A 20,428-nucleotide genomic window follows, 5' to 3' on the forward strand; every position below is an offset into this window, starting at 1 on the left:
TAAGACCCAATTGCGAATAGGCAAAATGGTGGATACGGAGTCTGTGGATAACGAGGGCCACCTGTACTCTGCACAGTCCCCCTGGCACCCTGTGGAGACAACCTTTCTCAGGGTGCAGTGCTACACTTTGCCCAGCGCCAGCTCTCTTGAACACCTGTACCATACTGTAAGGAGTGCACAGAGTGCTGAGAAGTGCAGCCCTTCCCAGAGCTTTCCCCACTGAAGAGAGGGTTCTGTCCATCTTAAAGGGTCCTCCCAGCACTAAGAAAACCACAGTACTGCGTGGAGCTCAGCATCATGGGAAATTGCTCTTCCATTGAATGATTTGTGGGATGGGTGGTTTTTTGTTTTTGGCCAAAGTGGCCCTTGCTTGAAAACAGTGAAAATTACTGGGATAAGGAGATGGTACACTAGTATAAATAATTTCTACATATCTTTCTTAGAATGTTGCTTCTGCATTTTTTTTAACATCCTGGCTTTTCAAAAAATCTATTAAACAAATAAATAAACGAACAACCTACAAATGAAAGGCAGCTGCTTTATTGATCAGTTTCTGAACCTGAGTAAATGCAGTTACTTGCATTTTATTTATTTACTTAGTATATTAGTACACCATCCCAAATTCCCATCTCTGGGCAGTTTACAACAAACATAAAACAAATTAAAATAGAAATTAAAAAATTAAAGTAGTATGGAATGCAAGACAAGTCTTAAAGTCTTAATTTAAACTTAAAATTACCACCTGCATAAAGCCCAAGTTGCTAGTCAGCCAGCTTGCATATTGTTTTATTTGCTTTGTTTTTCCCCCTAATGCTTAATTCTGTGCTGGTATATTTGTTTGTTTTAATTAAACTAAATATCCTGTGAAAGCTCATTTGCTAGCTTTCCTCCAATATGGCCTACATTTTCTAAGTTGGAAAATTCCATGGTCACATAACTAGCCAAGATGTTGCATTTGAGGATAGCGTGAAAAGATGGGAAAGCATTAAGGCTTCTAGTTTCAAACAGACCTAAACCCTAGAGTTTCAACCTTGTAACATCTGGTTATGGCCTCCTTCCTGCTATTATAGAATAGGAGCCTGCTGACAGTCTACTGACACTTTAAAGGGAAAGTATGCAGTCGAGTTGGTGTCAACTCCTGGTGAACACAGATCCCTGTGGTTGTCTTTGGTAGAATACAGGAGGGGTTTACCATTGCCTCCTCTCGTGCAGTATGAGATGATGCCTTTCAGCATCTTTCTTTATCTCTGCTGCCCGATATAGGTACCAGCTGGGATTTGAACTGGCAACCTCATGCTTGCTAGGCAAGTCATTTCCCTTTGCACCATTAGACTTCTCAATATCTTTTCTTTACTGATCACAATGTTTGGTAACCCATCCTCACAGCCAAGGGAAGAACAACACAACATCCTGGCAGAGAGGTGAACCACAGCAGCAGGATGACAGAATGTGGCGAGATAGACACAGAAACCTGCTAGTTGGGACATAGGCTTTGCATCCCCACAGAGCTTTTAAGAATATCGGAAGCCTGAATTGGGAAAGAGTTTGTGAAACTACTTGAATTAAACTGAAACACAGTATGTACTCTGAAAAGTAATCCCTTCAGAAGGGAGGGCGGGAATCAAGGTGTAGAATTCAAGGACAAGTTAGAAATTATTTTATCTCCCTCAACAGTGCCAAATACCATTGAAAGAGGAACTATTTCCATTTAGACTAAGCATTTTAGTTTATTTATTCATTCCTTTTAACAGGTAAAATGTTGAAATGGTATATTACTTCATATGGCTGTATTTGCCACAATTTGCTTTGCCAAAATCTAGGGTAGTTCAAAAGGTAAAAGCCATATATTTTGTGTTCATGGTTTCTTCACTGTGTCAGCTAAAGACAGTTGAGCTGCATTATATCCGGAAGCTACAATGAAGAATCTATTCTAGGTCACTGCCTTCTATTGTCATGGCCATTCAAAAAATGCTCATGAAGCTTGTGGCAGGAAACAAAGTCACTAAACAGTAGTACTATGTAAGCTTTCTAAAGAAATATTGAACAAATTATTTCAGAAAAATCAAATAAGCAACTGCAATTTAACTCCTTTCAAAACATCTTCTGCATTCTTCTGCATGATTTATCAAACACAATTTCTAGTACATGAACTAAGACGTCTACAATCTATGCTGTTGGGCGGGGGAGAAGGAAGGAATGCTTAAGGAAGCAATACCAATGATACTGTAAACTATTCTGTGTCTGCACCAATGATATATGTTTAGAATGTAAATGTTAATGGAAACAAATGATTTAAAATTCAGTTGGTGTTGCAGCTTATACAATAATCAAATGGAAAACAGTGTTAACAATACTTACATGATCACATCCATAAGACTAGATAGGGAGAAGAGTTGTCATCTTGACTATCTAGATTTGCTTATTATACTGGTTAATGTTGGGCTGATCCTGGTATCCTCTTTCCACAGTGTGGAATGTTCCCAAGGCATTGTGAAAATTTTGAAGAGGGGAGGGCATTGAAATGGTAATCAAAGAGCAGCAGCAAATGTTTCTCTCTAGATTACTGAAAGATATTAAAGGCAGCTGCTAAAGGCCCAAAAGATCTCCCCTGTACCTGACAACAGTATGGAGAGGAGAGGAACCTGATGGTTTGCATAAGCCAACCTGGGAACAATGTCTGTTCCCACGACATTGCAGTAAGTCAAGGGCTTTAGGATACTAAAGCCCTTGACTTACTGCAATGTCGTGGGAACAGGCTTCCATCAGAGAGCAGAGCTGAATCTGTTAGAGTGCATCTTGTCACCCAAATAGCATGGAGAAGGAGATTCTGTCTGCTCATAAGTGAATATTGGCAACTCACATGTATATTGTTACGATAATGGTGGTAATGATTAAAACAATGCTTTTTGAAGTGCTCAGAAATGTTCACTTACAATTGGCAGGTTCAGAAATCATGCAGAACCACGGTTTATTTTAACTATGGTTTATTTAACAAACCCAGATTGACTATCACCACATCCTGGTGTTTTCTTCTTCTTCACATATCATGGTCTGTTCAGGTTGTGCCCCTTCTCTTTACCTCCCATGATCTATGCAAGAACCACACACACACACACACACACACACACACACACTTAAAAACACACCGCTGCATCAGCCGGGGAGAAAAGCTTTCCCCTTCCACCGCTGTCCTGGGGGGGGGTTCAACTTGAAGTTGAACCTAACCGAACCAAACAGAGCCCTGTTTGGCTCAAAGGTGAGCCATCAAACAGGCCCGGTGCAATGGTGAACTGGCTCAACCTCGAGTGGGTTCACACTTCCCTACTAAACTGTAAGAAGACTGACTAGCCTTTTATCCTAAAATGATGGAAATTCATACAGCAGCTATACTAGAAAGGGTAATCAGTATTCATAAAATGGGGGCTTGTAGACAAGGTATGTATTTATTTTGAAATTATTTGCACAAAAATATTCAAACAGGCTTTCTGATTCTGACACAGTGTATATAGCCATTTTGACTGTGAAAGCCTAACATTCTTGAGGTTACTACTAGCAACAGCGCCCCAGCAGGTCCCTACTGCCAATGGAGGACTGTCTGTCATGTTGGCCAGCCTGTTTACTTGTGATCAGGTAATTGTATCATCAAACAACATCATAGGTGTATCGAATTTACAGCGTTCTCCATAAGCATTTTTCAAAGGTTACCTGACTTTTCCTTTGGTATTTCTGAGAACAGTTGCAGCAAAATTTTGGGTCACACCAACCAGACTGATCCCATCTACTTCTACAATTTGGTCATTTACTTGGATCCTTGCAGGGAAAATAAAAAGAATGGACAGCATCTAAGTAATGAATATTACTTAATAATGAATATTCAGCAAAACAGAACAAGTTAACAATACCTTTTTAAAATTGCCATTTGGAACAAATACATAATTAAATGTCAGCAGCACGTTATGTATTTCGTTAATTTCTAAACCGCTTTTCAATAAGCATTAATATCTGGTAGCCTATTTAGTGTTAACTTCTATTGCCAGTTTGTGCAGGAGCTGGTCATGCACTGTGTGGAGGAATTGATCCTGTACCATTCCAGGAGCACATTACCTTTTGAATTCATGAGATACATTTTGAGTTTTCTACTTTTATGAACAGAAAGGTGCTTAGCATCACATACAGTAGTAAGCCTATAAATAAGAGCCCCCTCCCCAAAGGTATACAAATTCTGCATTGTGCATGTAGAAGAAATAGCCATAGGACAAGCATTACAAGACAGGAGACAGAGAGCAATATTTGGCATTGAAGCTTCCATCTTTCCTCACTGGAAGTCCTGCTCAGCTTTCTTCCGATTTCTGAGGTTTTGTCAGGGATAGCCCATAGTCAGGATCCAAAGAACAGTGGAACTAGTTCGGTATGCCCAAGGGGTTTTAAACGTAATGACAGCTGACATCCTAATGTTGCACTTGTGCAAGGACATTGCACTAATGAAAGGGTGCTGTTATAGCTGATTGTACTAAGCCTGGAGCTTGTATTCGAGACTACTGCTGAGCTAGCATGTTTGCGTTTGCACGACAGGTGTGCAACCTCATGTTTTGAAGGGAATCTTTCTGCAAATAGTGTAATTTTTCTGAGTGCTTCATGACTTGAGACATATGGCATATTCTGCCTCCTTTGATGTTGATCTTCCTCCTGGAAAGAGGAATTGAACAACAGTATACAGGAAACCACGCAGCATCCCAAATGAAAAGCAATATTAAAATAATTAAAGAAGTGACTGTCTAGACACATAAATGTGTACGGAGTCTAAAATAAGCAACCCAAAGAGCTCACCAAAAAACAACAATAATACACAGCATTTGCATAGTGTCTTCAATTACTCAAAGAACTTAACATACCTTATCTTGGTAGAAGAGCTGGTCTTGTGGTAGCAAGCATGACTTGTCCCCTTAGCTAACCAGGGTCTGCCCTGGTTGGATATGAATGAGAGACTAGAAGTGTGAGCACTGTAAGATATTCCCCTCAGGGGATGGAGCCACTTTGGGAAGAGCTTCTAGGTTCCAAGTTCCCTCCCTGGCTTCTCCAAGATAGGGCTGAGAGAGATTCCTGCCTGCAACCTTGGAGAAGCTGCTGCCAGCCTGTGAAGACAATACTGAGCTACATAGACCAATGGTCTGACTCAGTATATGGCAGCTTCCTATGTTCCTATGTTATCTTCTTATAATCCTTATAGCAACCCTGTAAGACTAGTAAGTATTATTTATCCCCATATCAAATGGGGAGATTTAATATTGGGGGAAGGGTGCTGGGTCAGAGATTAGAGCTTGTCCAAGGCCATCTAGGGGGCACATGGCAGAGGTGAGATTCAACCTCTCAATGACTTCCTGATTGTAGCTCAGCTTACGCAACATGAGCAATCTACCTTCCTGTTCAAGTCAAAGTATTTAAATCGGACACTTTTTTCTGAATACTAGTATCCAAAGCATGTATGACCCAGAGTTAAAAAATCATTTGTTCAGAAAATACATGCACAGCAAACTATGTTTTGTACAAGATAATTGGCTTTACTCAGCAGCCTAGCATAACTCATATTACTGCTTATACTTTAGGAAATAATCTACTAGCCCTTTAAAATGTCCCCTGCAACAAGTACGAATGCTTCCCAAGGTCTACTTTGACAGCCCCAAGAGCTTTCCTTAACATCACCGATAAGTGAGCCAACACACTCCATGTTACCATCAGTTTTGATACAGAAAAAATTGTACAAACATTAAATAACATAATTGCAATAACTGGAATGATATTTCACTCAAACAAGAGATTTTAAAACAGATCATACATCACTTTTATATTTCACATGCCTCTGTAACAGGAAAGTCACTGGCTTGAGCCTCTTTTTTTATTAAACTATTGCTTGCTCCTGGCATGGTGTGCCTTATTCATTATCACTGCTTCTGGTGATTTATAATCTGGATAAAGTGATTCATCTGTAAAGGGGTTAATTTGTGCACAATCCTGCCTTAAGGCACAGAGCAGGACTTGATGACTTTCATGTGCCTTTGAGCTTTATAATTCGGTGCAATAGGCATCAACAAGCGTTTGCAATCCACATCCTTCTCTGGCATCTTTTCATCTGTACTGCTTCCTCCTCTAGCCAAAAAACACATCTACATCTTCTATTCTAATCTGAGTCTTCCTATCATATAAGTGCTATATATTGGAATGTTGCCCTGTCTGATGCCATGTGCACTTTGCATAAATCTATTTCCCAAACAATGCACTTCACATATACTACCAGAAATAAGCTTTACAAGGGAATGCAGTTGTACTCTTTTTCTGCAGGTTGGTATATTTCAGGAATTCATTTTCAAAAACTGGTAGCTTTCAAAATCTGATGTCTGACAACTCCCCCTTACCCTCCACCTGCAGCCTCCCCACAGCTTATTCCACACCATTCCTGGGGGTTCTACAGAATCAGCTTTTGCAGGCGGGCACAGAGGGGCTGCAGTGGGAAAAGTCCATTCCACAAAAGCTCCCAGTGGTTAGGATCCAATATATTTTTGCACACAGAAATGTTGTATAGTTTGTCAGAACCAGTGCAGGCAATGTTCTACCTGCTCCCGACTTACAGGGTGTGTAAACTTAAGAGCCAGTTGATTGCTGGATAGTTTAGAATTCATTTTCAACATACATTTTGAAATTCAGTTTAATATGTTTCAAAATGTCATTAAGGTAGATGTATTTTCAAGCAGTAAAATTAATATTATTTTGCCACCCACTATTTGCCTAGTGATATTCTGTATAAAAGCACCAAAATAATCTTCTGCTTCTTACTGGTTAACACAGCCACCAGAAAGTGTTCTGCTGTGAAGGCTCCATTCACTTCAATGAGACTTTCACAGAAGATTTTGTTAGTGGATTGTGCTCACCATCTGCACCAAGTTCTAAGTATTAAGAAGAAAATAATAATATTCTTTAAATTTGATTCTGCAAAATGCCAAAGAACATCTTTCACTGTGAACACTTAGAATTCATAAGAGGAACTTGAAGACAAAGTCAGAGCAATCACTGAAAACATGTTAATTCAGAATTAAATTTCAGAGAGTTATTTTCAGTCCTGCTTTCTTACTTGTTAATGCCTCCCTCCTGTTTCTGACTCATTTTTGGAAATACGTTGGATGTCTTGGCATAGCCTCTGTATAACATGTTCTTTTTATCAACTCCAAATAAGGGAGATATTTTCATACCCAAGTACGCCTAGGCAGCTAAAATGTAATTATATCGCTACTGTTAGAAAGGGGAAAATATTATAAGAGAATCAGAGCCTTTCGGAAGAAAAATTCTTACATTTTAGATGAATTTACAGGTGTGGAGTAGCATTTATTCAGTAGTGGACAAATTATATTCAGTGGCAATCCTTGTGAAAAGTTACAGAACTAGGTTTTAACACACAAAATTACAATTTAAGCATGTGTTGTAATTAATGATGGAAAACAAAATTAAATTGTGATCTTACCCACAGCATCCATCCTATTCTGTGTTGGGATAAAAACCCACCTTGAGCATGGCTCAGTCTACTGCATGAGAAGAACCCTGCTGAGACTCAACACTTCTCCCTTTCCACTTCCTACAGGCACAGACTGGTACATGCATAGGCAGCAGCTAGGAGCCATTATAGGGGGATGAGGAGTTCTGTATGTACTACCCATATCCTCATCAAGCCCTTGCCTTTCATTCAGCAAATGTTACTGCAGAATATAAGTAACTTCTACTGAAGTGAGATGGAAGGCCAGATGGGAAAAGGGAAGCACACACTAACTTTCCATTCCCCAAACAGCTCCTCATGCTATCCACATGCCTGCCTGTGCATGCATACACATAGGCAGGGAGAAAGTGGGATCTTTTGAGCCATATCCATATCTTCCACACATGCCTGTTGTACTTATTACAGAATAGCGTACTCATTTTTCATTCCTTTTAATTGCCTTTCTCTTTTTTACACAGCATTTTATTAGAACTGGGGAGCATAGCACCATGCAACTCGGGTTTTCTTGCCTGGCATACCACAAATCAGTTGTTTTATTATGTAGAGATATGTTAAGCAGATTAACAATTCAGTTTATCCATCTACATCCAGATAGCTACACCATAAGGGTGTGCACGAAACGCATTTTGCGTTCTGTTCCAAGTTCGGAACACAACGCAAAATATGCTGACTGTTCTGAAGGGAACATTCCGAGTGTCATTTTGGATTCCAAAATGGCGCTCTTCTGGCCTCTGCACATTTGTGCTGGCCAGAAGAGTGCGCTTGGAATGGGTTGGACCATTCTGCCTCAGAACAGGTTGGCTCGTTCTGAGCTCGGAACAGGTACCCCCTTTAAAGTGTGTTCTGTTCTGAGTGCAGAACCCTCAAAATGGCCCGTTTTGAGGCAGAGCATTCCCACCCTGGAAGGGTCTGCACACCGCTACTACACTTACACTTCGGCCTCACTCACTCACTGAGGAGTTATCAAAACTGTTAGGCTATGCCCTCAAAAGCACTTTTTGTCTCAGACATTGTACACTGAGAACAGTGAACAGTAATTAAAACCTTAATTACACATGATAACTACAAAGTGCATGCAACTAGTATAGGAAATAGGGAGTGAGGTTTCCCAATCAGGATAAGGGTCTTGAGTCTTTCAAAACGTTTCAATTACTTTCTATAGAGAAACATGAACTAGAAAATGCTCTAATAGCACAATGAATGCACACAGCAAATAGAACCCTGAATAATCTGCAATGTATTTGTTATGCACAGTGAAAATAAGATATTGTACTGTAATATGGATGGGGGCAAACAAGCTGAAACGTAATCCAGATAAGACAGAAGTGCTCTGGGTTGATAAAACTGATCATCTGAGTCGTGAGGTAAATCTGGTCTTGGCCAGGGTCACACTCCCTCTGAAAGACAAAGTCCATAGCTTGGGAGTGCTTTTGGACCCCACACTGTCCTTGGATGTACATGTGGCAGCGGTGTGCAGAACTGCTTTTTGCCAGCTACGGCTGGTATGCCAGCTGCAACCTTAATTGAAGAAGTTGGATCTGACCTCAGTCACTCATACTTTGGAAACATCCAGATTGGACTACTGCAATGCACTCTGTGGGCCTGCCCTTGAAGATGGTTCAGAAGCTTCAGCTGGTCCAGAATGCTACTGGAAGGATGCTCATCGGTGCAAGTCACTTCATGAGTGTTACAGCCATCCTGAGGCAGCTTCATTGGTTACCGGTCTGCTTCTGGGCTAGATTCAAGGTGCTGGTCTTGACCTTTAAAGCTTTACACTGTTTGGGACCAAGGTACCTGTTGAACTGCATTTGTTCATATGAACCTGTCAGGGCCCTCTGTTCAGCATTTCAGGCCCTGCTCATGGCCCAGCCACTAACAGAGATATGGCTGGTGGTGTCTAGAGACAGGCCTTTTTGGTTGTGGCCCCTTGGCTTTGGAACGCCCTCCCTGAAGAGCTTCACCATGCTCCCTCAATATTTAAAAAAAAAACAATTAGAAACACATCTTTTTAAAAAGGCTTTTAAATGTTTTATCTGCTGCTTATACCTGGTAAGTTCTTATTTGTTAGAGTTATCAGTTTTTAGCTTTTTAGTCATAACTTTTAATTTGAAACTTCTTTAAAAATTGTAATATTAAATGTGGTTTTAGCATTGTCTTTTATCTTATTTAACTTTATTAATCTTTTATTTAACCGTGTCTCTATTGTATTAATGATGTGAACTGCCCCAATCAGTTCACAGTACACTCCAGTGTACTGGAGGGGTGGGTTATAAATATTTTAAACAAATAAGAAACATTAAAATGAAAATTCGGATGAAATGAAGATGAACATTTTACCTTCATAATAATTTGTTCTTTATTTTTTGCGGAGCTTTGCCTCATTAACTGTTCAGAGTGAAACTTTCTACACCTGGGACTCAGTCGGGAGCTGACTGCATTATTCCATCTAATGATTCTCAGCTGTTTTTAGAGTGGCTGCTGTCCTGTACCATTCCAATATAGACTACCCAAGAAATCCCTTACTAGAATAATGATAGGCAGGAAGGCTCCCTGCACACATGCAACCTCCTAAGGAAGCATGAGGTTTCCTGAGCTTTCACAAGAGGATAGCTCTGCGAGAACAATGAAGATGCAAGCTGATTGTGTGACCATCAATGGGCATCTCAACTTCTAACAAGGTTTCCCGCCTGGGTTTGAAATTTTTTTAAACTCTGATTTCATTATTATTTCATTAAACTCTTTCCCCCGCACATACTACAATTCCTTGTTTAGCTTTTCACGGTTGGCATTTGTTTTAGGACTATGTGCGCACCAACCCATTGCCATCTACCACCTTACTCATTATGCCTGTCATATCCCACCAATCAGAGCTGGACTTCTGAAGAGCAAGAGACAACTGCAGGCCAGGATGACACACCTTGTGGAAACTTTAAAATGTCAGCTCTAGAATGTGTTTCACTCAGGAAGTACGCAGGATAGGTGAACTCCCTGAATCTGAGGCAGCTTGACTGGTTATACACCTACCAGCTGCAATTCCCCCAGGAACAAAGAAAGCGGTAAGTCCAAGCTAGAGATCAGAGCAGAAGACACAGTGTGTAGATGGCACTGTGAGGCCTTCTATCTATAAGCCTTCCTTAGAAGAGGTCTGGTCTTGTGGTAGCAAGCATGACTTGTCCCATTAACTAAGCAGGGTCCCCCCTGGTTGCATATGAATGGGAGACTTTATGTGTGAGCACTGTAATATATTCCCCTCAAGGGGTGGAGCTGCTCTGGGAAGAGCAGAAGGTTCCAAGTTCCCTCCCTGGCATCTCCAAGATAGGGCTGAGAGAGATTCCTGCCTGCAACCTTGGAGAAGCCGCTGCCAGTCTGTGTGGACAATACTGAGCTAGATTGACCAATGGTCTGACTCAGTATTTGGCGGCTTCCTATGTTCAAGAGGAGGACGCATGGCCCCAAGTTGCTGTCAGATCTAGACCTCCCAATTGATGCTCTAGGAAGGGACAAGGCAGCCATAAAACCTTTCAATAGCTGCCTCTATACTGATGCTGCAACACTTTTACTGGCCAGCTGCTGGGCTTTAGACTCCAATTCTAACTTCCAGCCTAGACAGCTTTCCTGTTACCTCAGCCAGCTTACCCTGATACCTGCTGGAAGCTCTCCTGCCTCACCAGCAGATGAGGGATCCATTCTCACACCTCTTGTACTTTCATGAATGGGACTTCTCTGGACTCCCGCCCGATACCCTTTGACTATCAACATCCTCTTCTTCCATCTCTACCTATCTCTAGAAATGCTCCTATGGGCAATACCTGATTTCTTATGCTCCATGCCAGGCTCTTGAATGTGACCATAATGGTCTTTAGTCAGTCTGGTACTGCATCCCAGGTTGACTGTTGGCACAGTGACAACGTTCTTCATTCTTGCTCCCCACCATGACATTGTTCCTTTTTCTCCAGACTTGCTTTGAGGTTAGAAAGGCCATTCCTCAAGGATGCAGCCTTGTGATCCTTTTGTTTTTCCAGAGCCAGCCATTGTGCCATGCTAAACATAGCAGTGAACACAGGGAGCTGCCTTGTAAAGAGTCAGACCTTTGGACCACCAGCTCAGTATTGTCTACATTGCCGGCAGCAGCTCACCACAGTTTCAGGCAGGAGTCTTCTTAGCCCTCATAGGGCTGGAGCTGCTGCCAGGGATTGAACCTGGTACCTTCTGCATGCAAGCAGATGCTCTACCACTGAGCTATGGCCCCATCCACTAAGGACAATATCTTACAGCAGACAGTACTCACACATAGCCACCAATCCAAATGCAAACCAGGGTAGACCCTGCTTAGCAAAGGGGGCAGTTTGTGCTCACTACCACAAGACCAGCAAGGTCAGAGAAATGTATAGTCTGTGAGAACTAGTGGAGACTGTTCACAAGCTCAAACAGGGTTATTCTTTTCTTTTTAGATATCTACATCAGAAATGTGGATATCAAAAAACTATAATCTCTAGCCAAGCACTTTCAAATGAAACCTACTGGTTTGAACAAAATCAATCAGGAGCTGTATTCTGAAACAATTACAATCCAGAATCGCAATGACTAATTAACACCCCACCCCCATACTGGTTTTCATTTACCTGCCATCTCTTTCTGCTGCCCCGCCTTCTGTTACTGTTTTGACAAATATGCCCAGTTTCTCAAGGCCTGCATCTGCTCCGACTCCCATTCCAATAATGCTGATGCCAAGACCATCTTCATCTAGAAATTAGATAAATAAAAGCAGGTCCATATATTCAAATTAGTTTTCCACATAAAGCAATAATGTCTTGCATCCTGTTCTATTATTACTACTACTACAGATATTTATATACTGCTCTTCAACCAAAGTTCTCTAAGTTTTCTTACACAGAAAAATAAACAACACATAAATAAGATGGATCCCTGAACCTAAAGGGCTCACAATCCAAAAAGAAACATAAGGCAGATACTAGACAGATAGATATTTTTATTTCGGTCATTGACCAGCAATTAAGGCAGATACCAGCAACAGCCACTGGAGGGATGCTGTGCTGGGGATGGTGAATAGGGCCAGTTGCTTTCCTCCTGCTAAATATAAGAGAATCGTCACTTTTAAAAGTGTTTATTTGCTCAGTTATCAGGGATTATCTCTGTTTGAGCAAAGTAGACTTTGAAATATTAATTCATGATTTTATAACTGTGTGCACAAGAAATAACCCAGTGTACATATCATTCTCTTTAATGATACACACCATTATACATGGTTCTCCCAAATCTCTAAACACTTTTAAGTGTCAGCAAATTCCACCATCTCACGTTATGGATGTGCGAACTGGTTTGACCCCGAACCAGTTTGATGTCGAACCGGTTCAGTTCAACAGTTTGGGGTCGAAATGAACCCTCCCAGTTCAGTCCGGACCCCGACCCACATTCCCGAAGATTGGGGGGTTTGCAAACTTTAATTTTTTAAAAAAATTAATTGTACTCCCCTCAGGGGAGTTCCTGGAGGCAGCAGGGGTCTGCAGAGGTTCCGCCTCCCCCCGCCAGCCTTCTAAATCACCCCCTCGCCTGGTTCGGGGGCTCCTTGGCTGGTTTTCGGCCTTCACCCAGCGGCCATATTGGGGGCTGGGGGGCTGCACACATGGCCTCTGCATGGCCATGCAGAGGCCATGTGTGCAGGCACCCAGCCCCCAACATGGCCACTGGGTGAGGGCCGAAAACTGGCCAAAGAGCACCTGAACCGGGTGAGGGGGTGATTTAGAAGGCCAGCAGGGGGAGGGGGAACCTCTGCGGCCCACCACCACCACCACCTACAGGAACTCCCATGAGGGGAGTACAAGGTTAATTAAAAAAAAAAATTAACTATTGCGAATCCCCCAAACCGAACCGGGGGGGGGGGGAGGTTAGAAGGGGTGCCGGACCAAACTGGCCCGGTTGGGTTTGAGGCTGGTCTGGCCTCGAACAGAACCGGGCCAGTCAGTTCCGTGCACATCCCTATCTCACATCAGTCCTGCATCAGCCGCACTGGCCTCTGCTTTATTTCCAGGCCCAATTGTAAGTATTGGTTATTATCTTTAAAGAAATGACTTCAGTCCAGAGTACCTGAAGGACCATCTCCCCCATATGAGCTTGCCTAAGCTCTATGGTCATCTGGGGAGGACCTCCTGTATATTCTGCTTTTGTCAGTGGCATGTTTGGCAGGGAGGAGATTCCCCTAGAGGTTCCCAGGTTATGAACTTCCTGACTCAGGAAGCTTGTCTAGCTCCCCCCTACTTCCACCAACAGGTGAAAACCTATCTGTTTTAATCTATACTAGCTGATCCAGCACAGAGGATCTGCGCCCCTAGTCCTCCCTCCCGCTACCACTTTTTTTGTTTGCCACCCCTCTTCTCCCCCCGCCGCAGCTGCCTTTTTCTTCTTCCCCGCCAGTCTCAGCCACTGTGGCTGCCTGCCCGCCAGTTGTAGCTGTCTGCCTGCCAGACCCACCTGCCATTCGTGGTTGCTACGGTTGGCCAGCTGGCCGCCCACCTGTCGTGGCCGCCTGCCTGCCGGGCCTGCTCACTGGTTGTGGCCGCTCCAGCCAGCCGCCCGTCTTCTCCCCGCCTTCCCCGGCAGCCGGCCATTCACCAGACCGCTGCTTCTCCCCCCCCCCATTCAGTCCCCCATTGATAACTGATAGCTCTTGCAAGAGCTGCCACACATGGGATTAGCGTTGGGTACGCCTAAGAGAATTAAATATATAGAGATATAGTTCTCCTAAACGTACCTGTTGCTAATCCCATGTGTCACAGCTCTCCCAAGAGTTCACAAGCAAGCTACCGATTAGAGACGAGGACGGGCAGAAAGAAACTGCTGGCCAGGAGAACAGCCGAGCAGCTGGGGAGGAGAAGTGGCGGCCTGGCCGCCCAGGGAGTATGAAATGTGGCTGAAGAGAAGGGAGCACAAACTGGGGCTGAAGGGGGGAGCACGAAATGAAGATGGGGGAGGGAAGATAGGGAGAACTGGGGCGCAGATGCTCTGCGCCATGTCAACTAGTTTGTATTAATTTATTCATTTTGGGTCACCTTAGTGCGTGCTGTCTGCTCTTTTATTTTGGATTTTAAAAAAAAGATTTTATTCGTTTTTATTTGTTTTATATTGGGTGGCTTCACACAACACAGTGGCAAGTAAATAGGAGGGGGGGAAACAGGTTGCTCACCTGTAACATTTGATCTGGAAGTGATCCGTTGTAGTCATAAGACTGGGTTCTGCACCTGCGTGGGACCATTTGGGCAGAATTGACTAGGTCCTCGAAGCACTTAGCCCTGCCCCCTGCACGTGGCGCACTTCTTCAGTTTGGGTGGGCTAGCGTTTTTCCTCAGTTCCTGAAGGACCCACATTTGGATTCTACCCTTGTATGGAATTAGATCACAGTTCAAAAAGGTAAGTAGCACTCCATGTTCTATGAACCTAAGTATCGTCACTTCGCAAACTGCAGTGGGGCCAGCGGGAGGGTCTAATTACTGCAATGGATCACTTCCAGATCAAAAGTTACAGGTGAGCAACCTGTTTATTGGGATCGGAAATGTAAGGAACGCTCCAGGGCTGTCGTTGGATTCTGGAGAAAGGTAGGTAAAACAGTGCCACTGTTGATATGGAAGTCAGTAACCACTTTAGGTCTAAACTCTGGGTCCAAGTGAAGCACTACTCTGTCCTCATGAAATTTAGTATAGGGGACATCAATGCAAAAGGCATTTAGTTCGCTGACCCGCCAATCTGATGTTATAGCTAACAGAAAAGCCATTTTTAGTGTCATAAGTTTAGGAAGGGCCGTCGCCATGGGCTCAAAAGGAGGCTCTATTAGAATAGATAGAACAAGGGATAGGCTACATTGCTCAGTAGGCCATCGAACAAGTGGGTAAAGGTTGTTGAGACTTTTTCAGAATCTTTTTGAGTCTGGATGAGAGAAAACTGTCTTTCCATTCTATCCGGGATGATGAGCAAAAATAGTGGCCAGATGGACTTTGACAGAAACACTGCCCAGCTTCTGCTGTTTCAAGTTCATAAGGTATAGCAGAATCTGGTAAGAAGTAGCAGAGTAAGGGTGAAAACTGTGCCTTTGTGCATACAGCAGAAATCACTTCCACTTGCTGTTGTAATTGACGTGAGAGGATTTTTTACAGTCGTTGAGGAGGATATTGTTTAGGAGCCTATCCTAAAGTTGAGCAGTCAAGTTGAGAGTTCTCAGATTGGGATGATGAAGCCTTCTATCCTCTTGCGTTAGAAGATCTTTGTGATGAGGCAGACATCTGTGGAGACCCTTTGACAGTCTGAGTGCCTGTTGAAACCATGGCTGTTGGGGTCACCATGGAGCAATCAATATACAACTTGCAGACTCCTGCAGGATTTTTGCCAGAACTCTGTTCAACAGAGGGTAAGGAGGAACTTTCGACCCCAATTGAATTGGAAGGCATCCCCCTTGGAGTTGTGCCTGATTCTGGCCCTTGAGCAATACTGGGAGCACTTTTTGTTCATTGATGTCACTAAGAAGTCAACTTCTGGAGTCCCCCCAGTCCTGAACAATGGCTGGAGGTATTGCCAATTGATCTCCCATTTGTGTTGCTGCTGATATATCTGTGACCTGCTGAGACAATCCGCTAAAATGTTTCCCACTCCTTTTATATGGATCACAGTCAAGGTCATCTGTCACGCTATGGCCCAATTTCAAATTTGTAGGCTCAGCATACAAAGGGAACAGGAGACTGTCCCTCCCTGAACATTTAGATAAGCGAAGCTGACTTGGACCACCTTGCCCATCAAAGATGGCTGGAAGAATTTGAGTGCCTGGAACACTGCCAAGAGTTCTAAAAGGTTTATGTGCATTTGGCGCTGATTCAGGGACTACAGACACTGTGTGTGAAGATCCACGCAATGGGCTCTGCCCAGCCTCTCAGGAAAGCATCTGTTGTGACCCAGGAGGATGGTTGAGGAACTCAGAAGGTGACGCCTGACAGCAAGTTGATTTCCTTTACCCATCATTGGAGTGAAACCAAGATTGGGCAAGGAACTATCAACAGCATCTGAAAGCTGTCCACATTTGGTCGGAATACTGACAGAAACCGAAGTTGAAGCCTTCTGATTTGTAGTTTGGTGTAGTGCATGGTTGAGTTGCATGATGCCATGAGGCCCAGCATTTCTGTATCTTGTATGCCTTCTGTCTTGGTTGCGCTACAAAGGTAGTTATCAGGGTCTTGATGTGCAAGAAGTGCTCCTCAGACAGAAAAGCCCGCTGTGCCTCTGCATAGAGGATTATTATTATTATTTTTACATTTATATCCCGCTCTTCCTCCAAGGAGCCCAGAGCGGTATACTACATACTTGAGTTTCTCTTTCACAACCACCCTGTGAAGTAGGTTAGGATGAGAGAGAAGTGACTGGCCCAGAGTCACCCAGCTAGTTTTATGGCTGAATGGGGATTTGAACTCGGGTCTCCCCGGTCCTAGTCCAGCACTCTAACCACTACACCACGCTGGCTGATGGCTCCTATGTAGTCTATGTGCTTCACTGGCTGGAGCTTGGACTTCGATCAGTTGACCTGGATACCTAAGTCCTCAAGGAGATTCAGGACTGTCAGACCTGCGAAGCTAACTGATCTTTTATCCTTCCTGCCAGGAGCCGGTCGTCAAGACAGGTGAAGATTACCAGTCCCTGTATCCGGAGGTGTGCTAGGATCACGGCCATGCACTTTGTAAATATACAGGGTGCCATCACCAGTCCAAAGGGCAGGACATTGTACTGGTAGAAATGGCATCCCACCATGAACCTAAGTACTGTCTGTGATTGTTCTGATTCCAATGTCTAAGAGATCCAACATTGTGAACCATTCCTCCCCATGGAGAAGAAGAAGGATGCTCTGCAAAGTCACCATGTGAAACTTGCATATGTTCACGTGAAGGTTCAGTTATCATAGGTCCATGACTAGCCGCAGTCCCCTATCTCACTTGGGGATGTGGAAGTAGTGAGAATAAAAACCCCGCCACTGCTCTGTCCACTGATCTGCCTTCCCCACTGAACAGGCGATATCGCCCCTTTGTCCAAGAGAGTCTGAACTTCTTCCAATAGCAGTGGGGATGCAGGTGTGTATTTGATCCCGTTGAATGCCAGCAGGGTCTTGAACTCTATGGCATAGCCTGTCTGGACTATACGAAGGACCCAACAGTCTGGTGTTATGTTGCATCATGCGAAGTTATGACTTGCCAGCCTGATGTTGGGGGCAGCTATGAAGGTAAGTTGGTGAGAAGTCGGTGGTCGTGACTTCTGGATGAATTGAATCAGTGGAATGACCTCGCGATCAAAGGTGCTGCTTGTTAGAATCAACAGGTTTAGGGTGTTGACCTTGTGGGTTCCTAGATTTTTGATTGAAGGGCTTCCTTCCAAAGTGCTGGTATGGCTTGCGGAATTCTCTCCTGTTGTTTGTGCGCCTCTTTGTCCCCTGGCATGGTGTGTTGCCTGCCAGATTTGGAGAAGAATACACAATCCGGAAGAAATGAATTGGATGTGTGTGTACTTTAACAGGAAATCATCTTCCTCTTCTTGGATTCTGTATAAATTCTCCAAACACTTGGAGGTCGGAGCAGAGGTTTGTAGTGTTTGCCATGCAGACTTAGCCACCTCGGATGAAACTGGCAGCATGTGGAGGTGGAGGAGGTGGAACTGAAGAACTAGTGGACAGGATCCTCTACATCTTGAATTTGTTTCTTCAACTCCAAGCCAAGTGTCAAAGCCATTTTGGAGATCTGGCAATGATAAGGATGCATTTCTTCATTCGGAGAAGTATTGTCAGATGGCACCACCTTAAGAGGGGGTTCATCAGGGTGTTCAGATGTACCTGAGGTAGAAGTAGTAGATGAATCCGAGTCATAATCCTCCATGAGCACTACGGTCTGTGGTTCAGAGGGAGCAGGGACCTTCTTCTTGGGCACTGTTTGAGTGGTGGATGATGTAGTGTCAAGGACTACAGTTTGAGTAGGCTGGCTCTTTTGAGGCTGAGGTTGAGGCACCTCCACAGTTTGAGTGGAGATGCAAGAAAGGAAGACAGGATGCTTTGGTACCCTAACATCCTCTGGTATTGGAGGGGTAATTTGTGTAGATATTGAAGCCACAGAAGGGGCAACGGCAGCCTCTGAGTGACAAGACTAACACCGCAACCAGGGCAGGTAAATTAGGAGGGGGAGTGAGTTGGGTAGCTATGGGAATCACTGATGTCAACAGTTGACACAGAGCCTCACAAAGCTTGTAGTCTTGATAGTCTGACGGAAGTCCAGGGAAGCGTAGGTGTGCTTGAGATGCATCTCCCCAGCCACCCTCACACACCAAACCCTGTGAGGCAGCATAATCTTTTGCGGCCCGCTAGGCATGTGGACTAGAGGGCTGCAGTGTTGAAAGAGGGCTTGCCACGGAATGGAAGGGCTGAAAGGCTGAGAAAGCAGAAGCGCCCAGCGTCTTCGATATAGAGAAGAACATCTCTTCCTCCTCGGTGTTGATAGCCCAGAAAGCTGTAAAACATTGAGCTCGATGGTGTGCTTTTGTTAAGAGTCCAACAAGTTCAGAAGGCGCTGGGCGTTGCCGGGCCCTAAACTGGCCTCCATGTCATCATCTTCATCAACATTGATGGTGAAGGTTACCGGTGAAAGAAGCAAAACCTGTGGCGCTGAATGAGTAGCCAGAGATAGGGATTCTTGCGGCTTTGTAGCCAGTGAGAGAGTGCTCAGGATGCTAGATGAAGTGGCCGGTATCATCCTTGGTATCGAAGTGGATGCCGAAGTTCAACGTTGAGTCAAAGTTGGTGGACAATCCAGGGCTACAACCTCTGGAGTTGCAGGGCGTGAATGAGGCGTCACTGACACCGACTGAAGCCTCATCGGGGAAGGCATTCCGCGGGATGCAATGGAAGCCTTCTCAGTGGCAGTACATGCACCCTTCTCTTAATGTTTCTTATGTCGGGTACCTCCATGGTATTGGAGCCCCAATGCTGAGACTTGTATTGCTTTCAATGAGAAGTGCCCAAAGCCCAAAGCCGGCTTTGGCACTCTATTTTTTTTTTAATTTTATTTATCAAATTTGTATACCGCCCCAAACTTCCGTCTCTAGGCGGTTGTGACACTAAATGTTTCAGTGGTGGCTGCTGAGGGGGCTCGAGTTGAGGATTTAGACTGCTCGGTGGCAGGCCTCAATTTCGGCTTCAATGCTGTGCTCGATGTCAACTTCGACACTGTGACCCATGTCGACTTCGACACCATACCCGATGTCGAGGGTATGGGCTCATCCAACGGAGACCTGGGCATTGGAGTGCTAGGGTGGAGCGCATCACAGTAAAGGGCAGCCCTAAGCATGGGGCTCTGTTCTTTCTTATTTGATGAGAGAAGGTTAAGCAAATTTTATAGGTGGAGGAGTTGTGTTCCTCCCCCAAAGTAGACACAAATAATGATTGTCCACTGAAGGGGGTTTTGCGTTCAGCGGACACAGTGCTTAAAGGTTTTCTTCTTATCCATAGCGCAATAAAGAAATAAAAAGAAAAATACTCAAGTATCATGAAGTTCGTCCCAAGTCCAGGCCAAGGTTGTAACTGATGAAATTGTCCATCCGTAAGTTTTAAAGTACTAAGAATAAGAATAGTCTGGTCCAGTCTGAACCATAAAACGTTAAAAATCTATCCAACTCTTTTCTTTTTTCCACAGAAAACTGTTCCAGTCCGAGGAGATCACTGTCTGAGGGGCTGACACAATGGCGGCCAGAAAGGAACTGAGGAGAAAATGCTAGCCCGCCCAAAATGAGGAAGTGTACCACATGCGGGGGGTGGGGCTAAGTGCTTCAAGGAGCTAGTCAATTCTGCCCTAATGGTCCCAC

At 44.0% G+C, this 20,428-nt stretch overlaps 1 protein-coding gene across 21 annotated transcripts in view; it reads right to left on the minus strand.

The window, feature by feature from the left end:
• PPP1R9A (protein phosphatase 1 regulatory subunit 9A) overlaps nt 1-20,428 on the minus strand; it is a 266,633-nt gene that overhangs the window by 94,367 nt on the left and 151,838 nt on the right. For all 21 annotated transcript variants that reach the window (XM_053266026.1, XM_053266021.1, XM_053266022.1 and 18 more), the window contains 2 exons: nt 12,163-12,283; nt 3,706-3,810 (listed from right to left, as the gene is read on the minus strand). In XM_053266026.1, the coding sequence (XP_053122001.1) occupies nt 3,706-3,810; nt 12,163-12,283 (226 nt within the window). The remainder of the gene's footprint in view (nt 1-3,705; nt 3,811-12,162; nt 12,284-20,428) is intronic.

This window comes from Hemicordylus capensis, chromosome 6, assembly GCF_027244095.1.
Source record: "Hemicordylus capensis ecotype Gifberg chromosome 6, rHemCap1.1.pri, whole genome shotgun sequence".
Taxonomy (NCBI): domain Eukaryota; kingdom Metazoa; phylum Chordata; class Lepidosauria; order Squamata; family Cordylidae; genus Hemicordylus; species Hemicordylus capensis.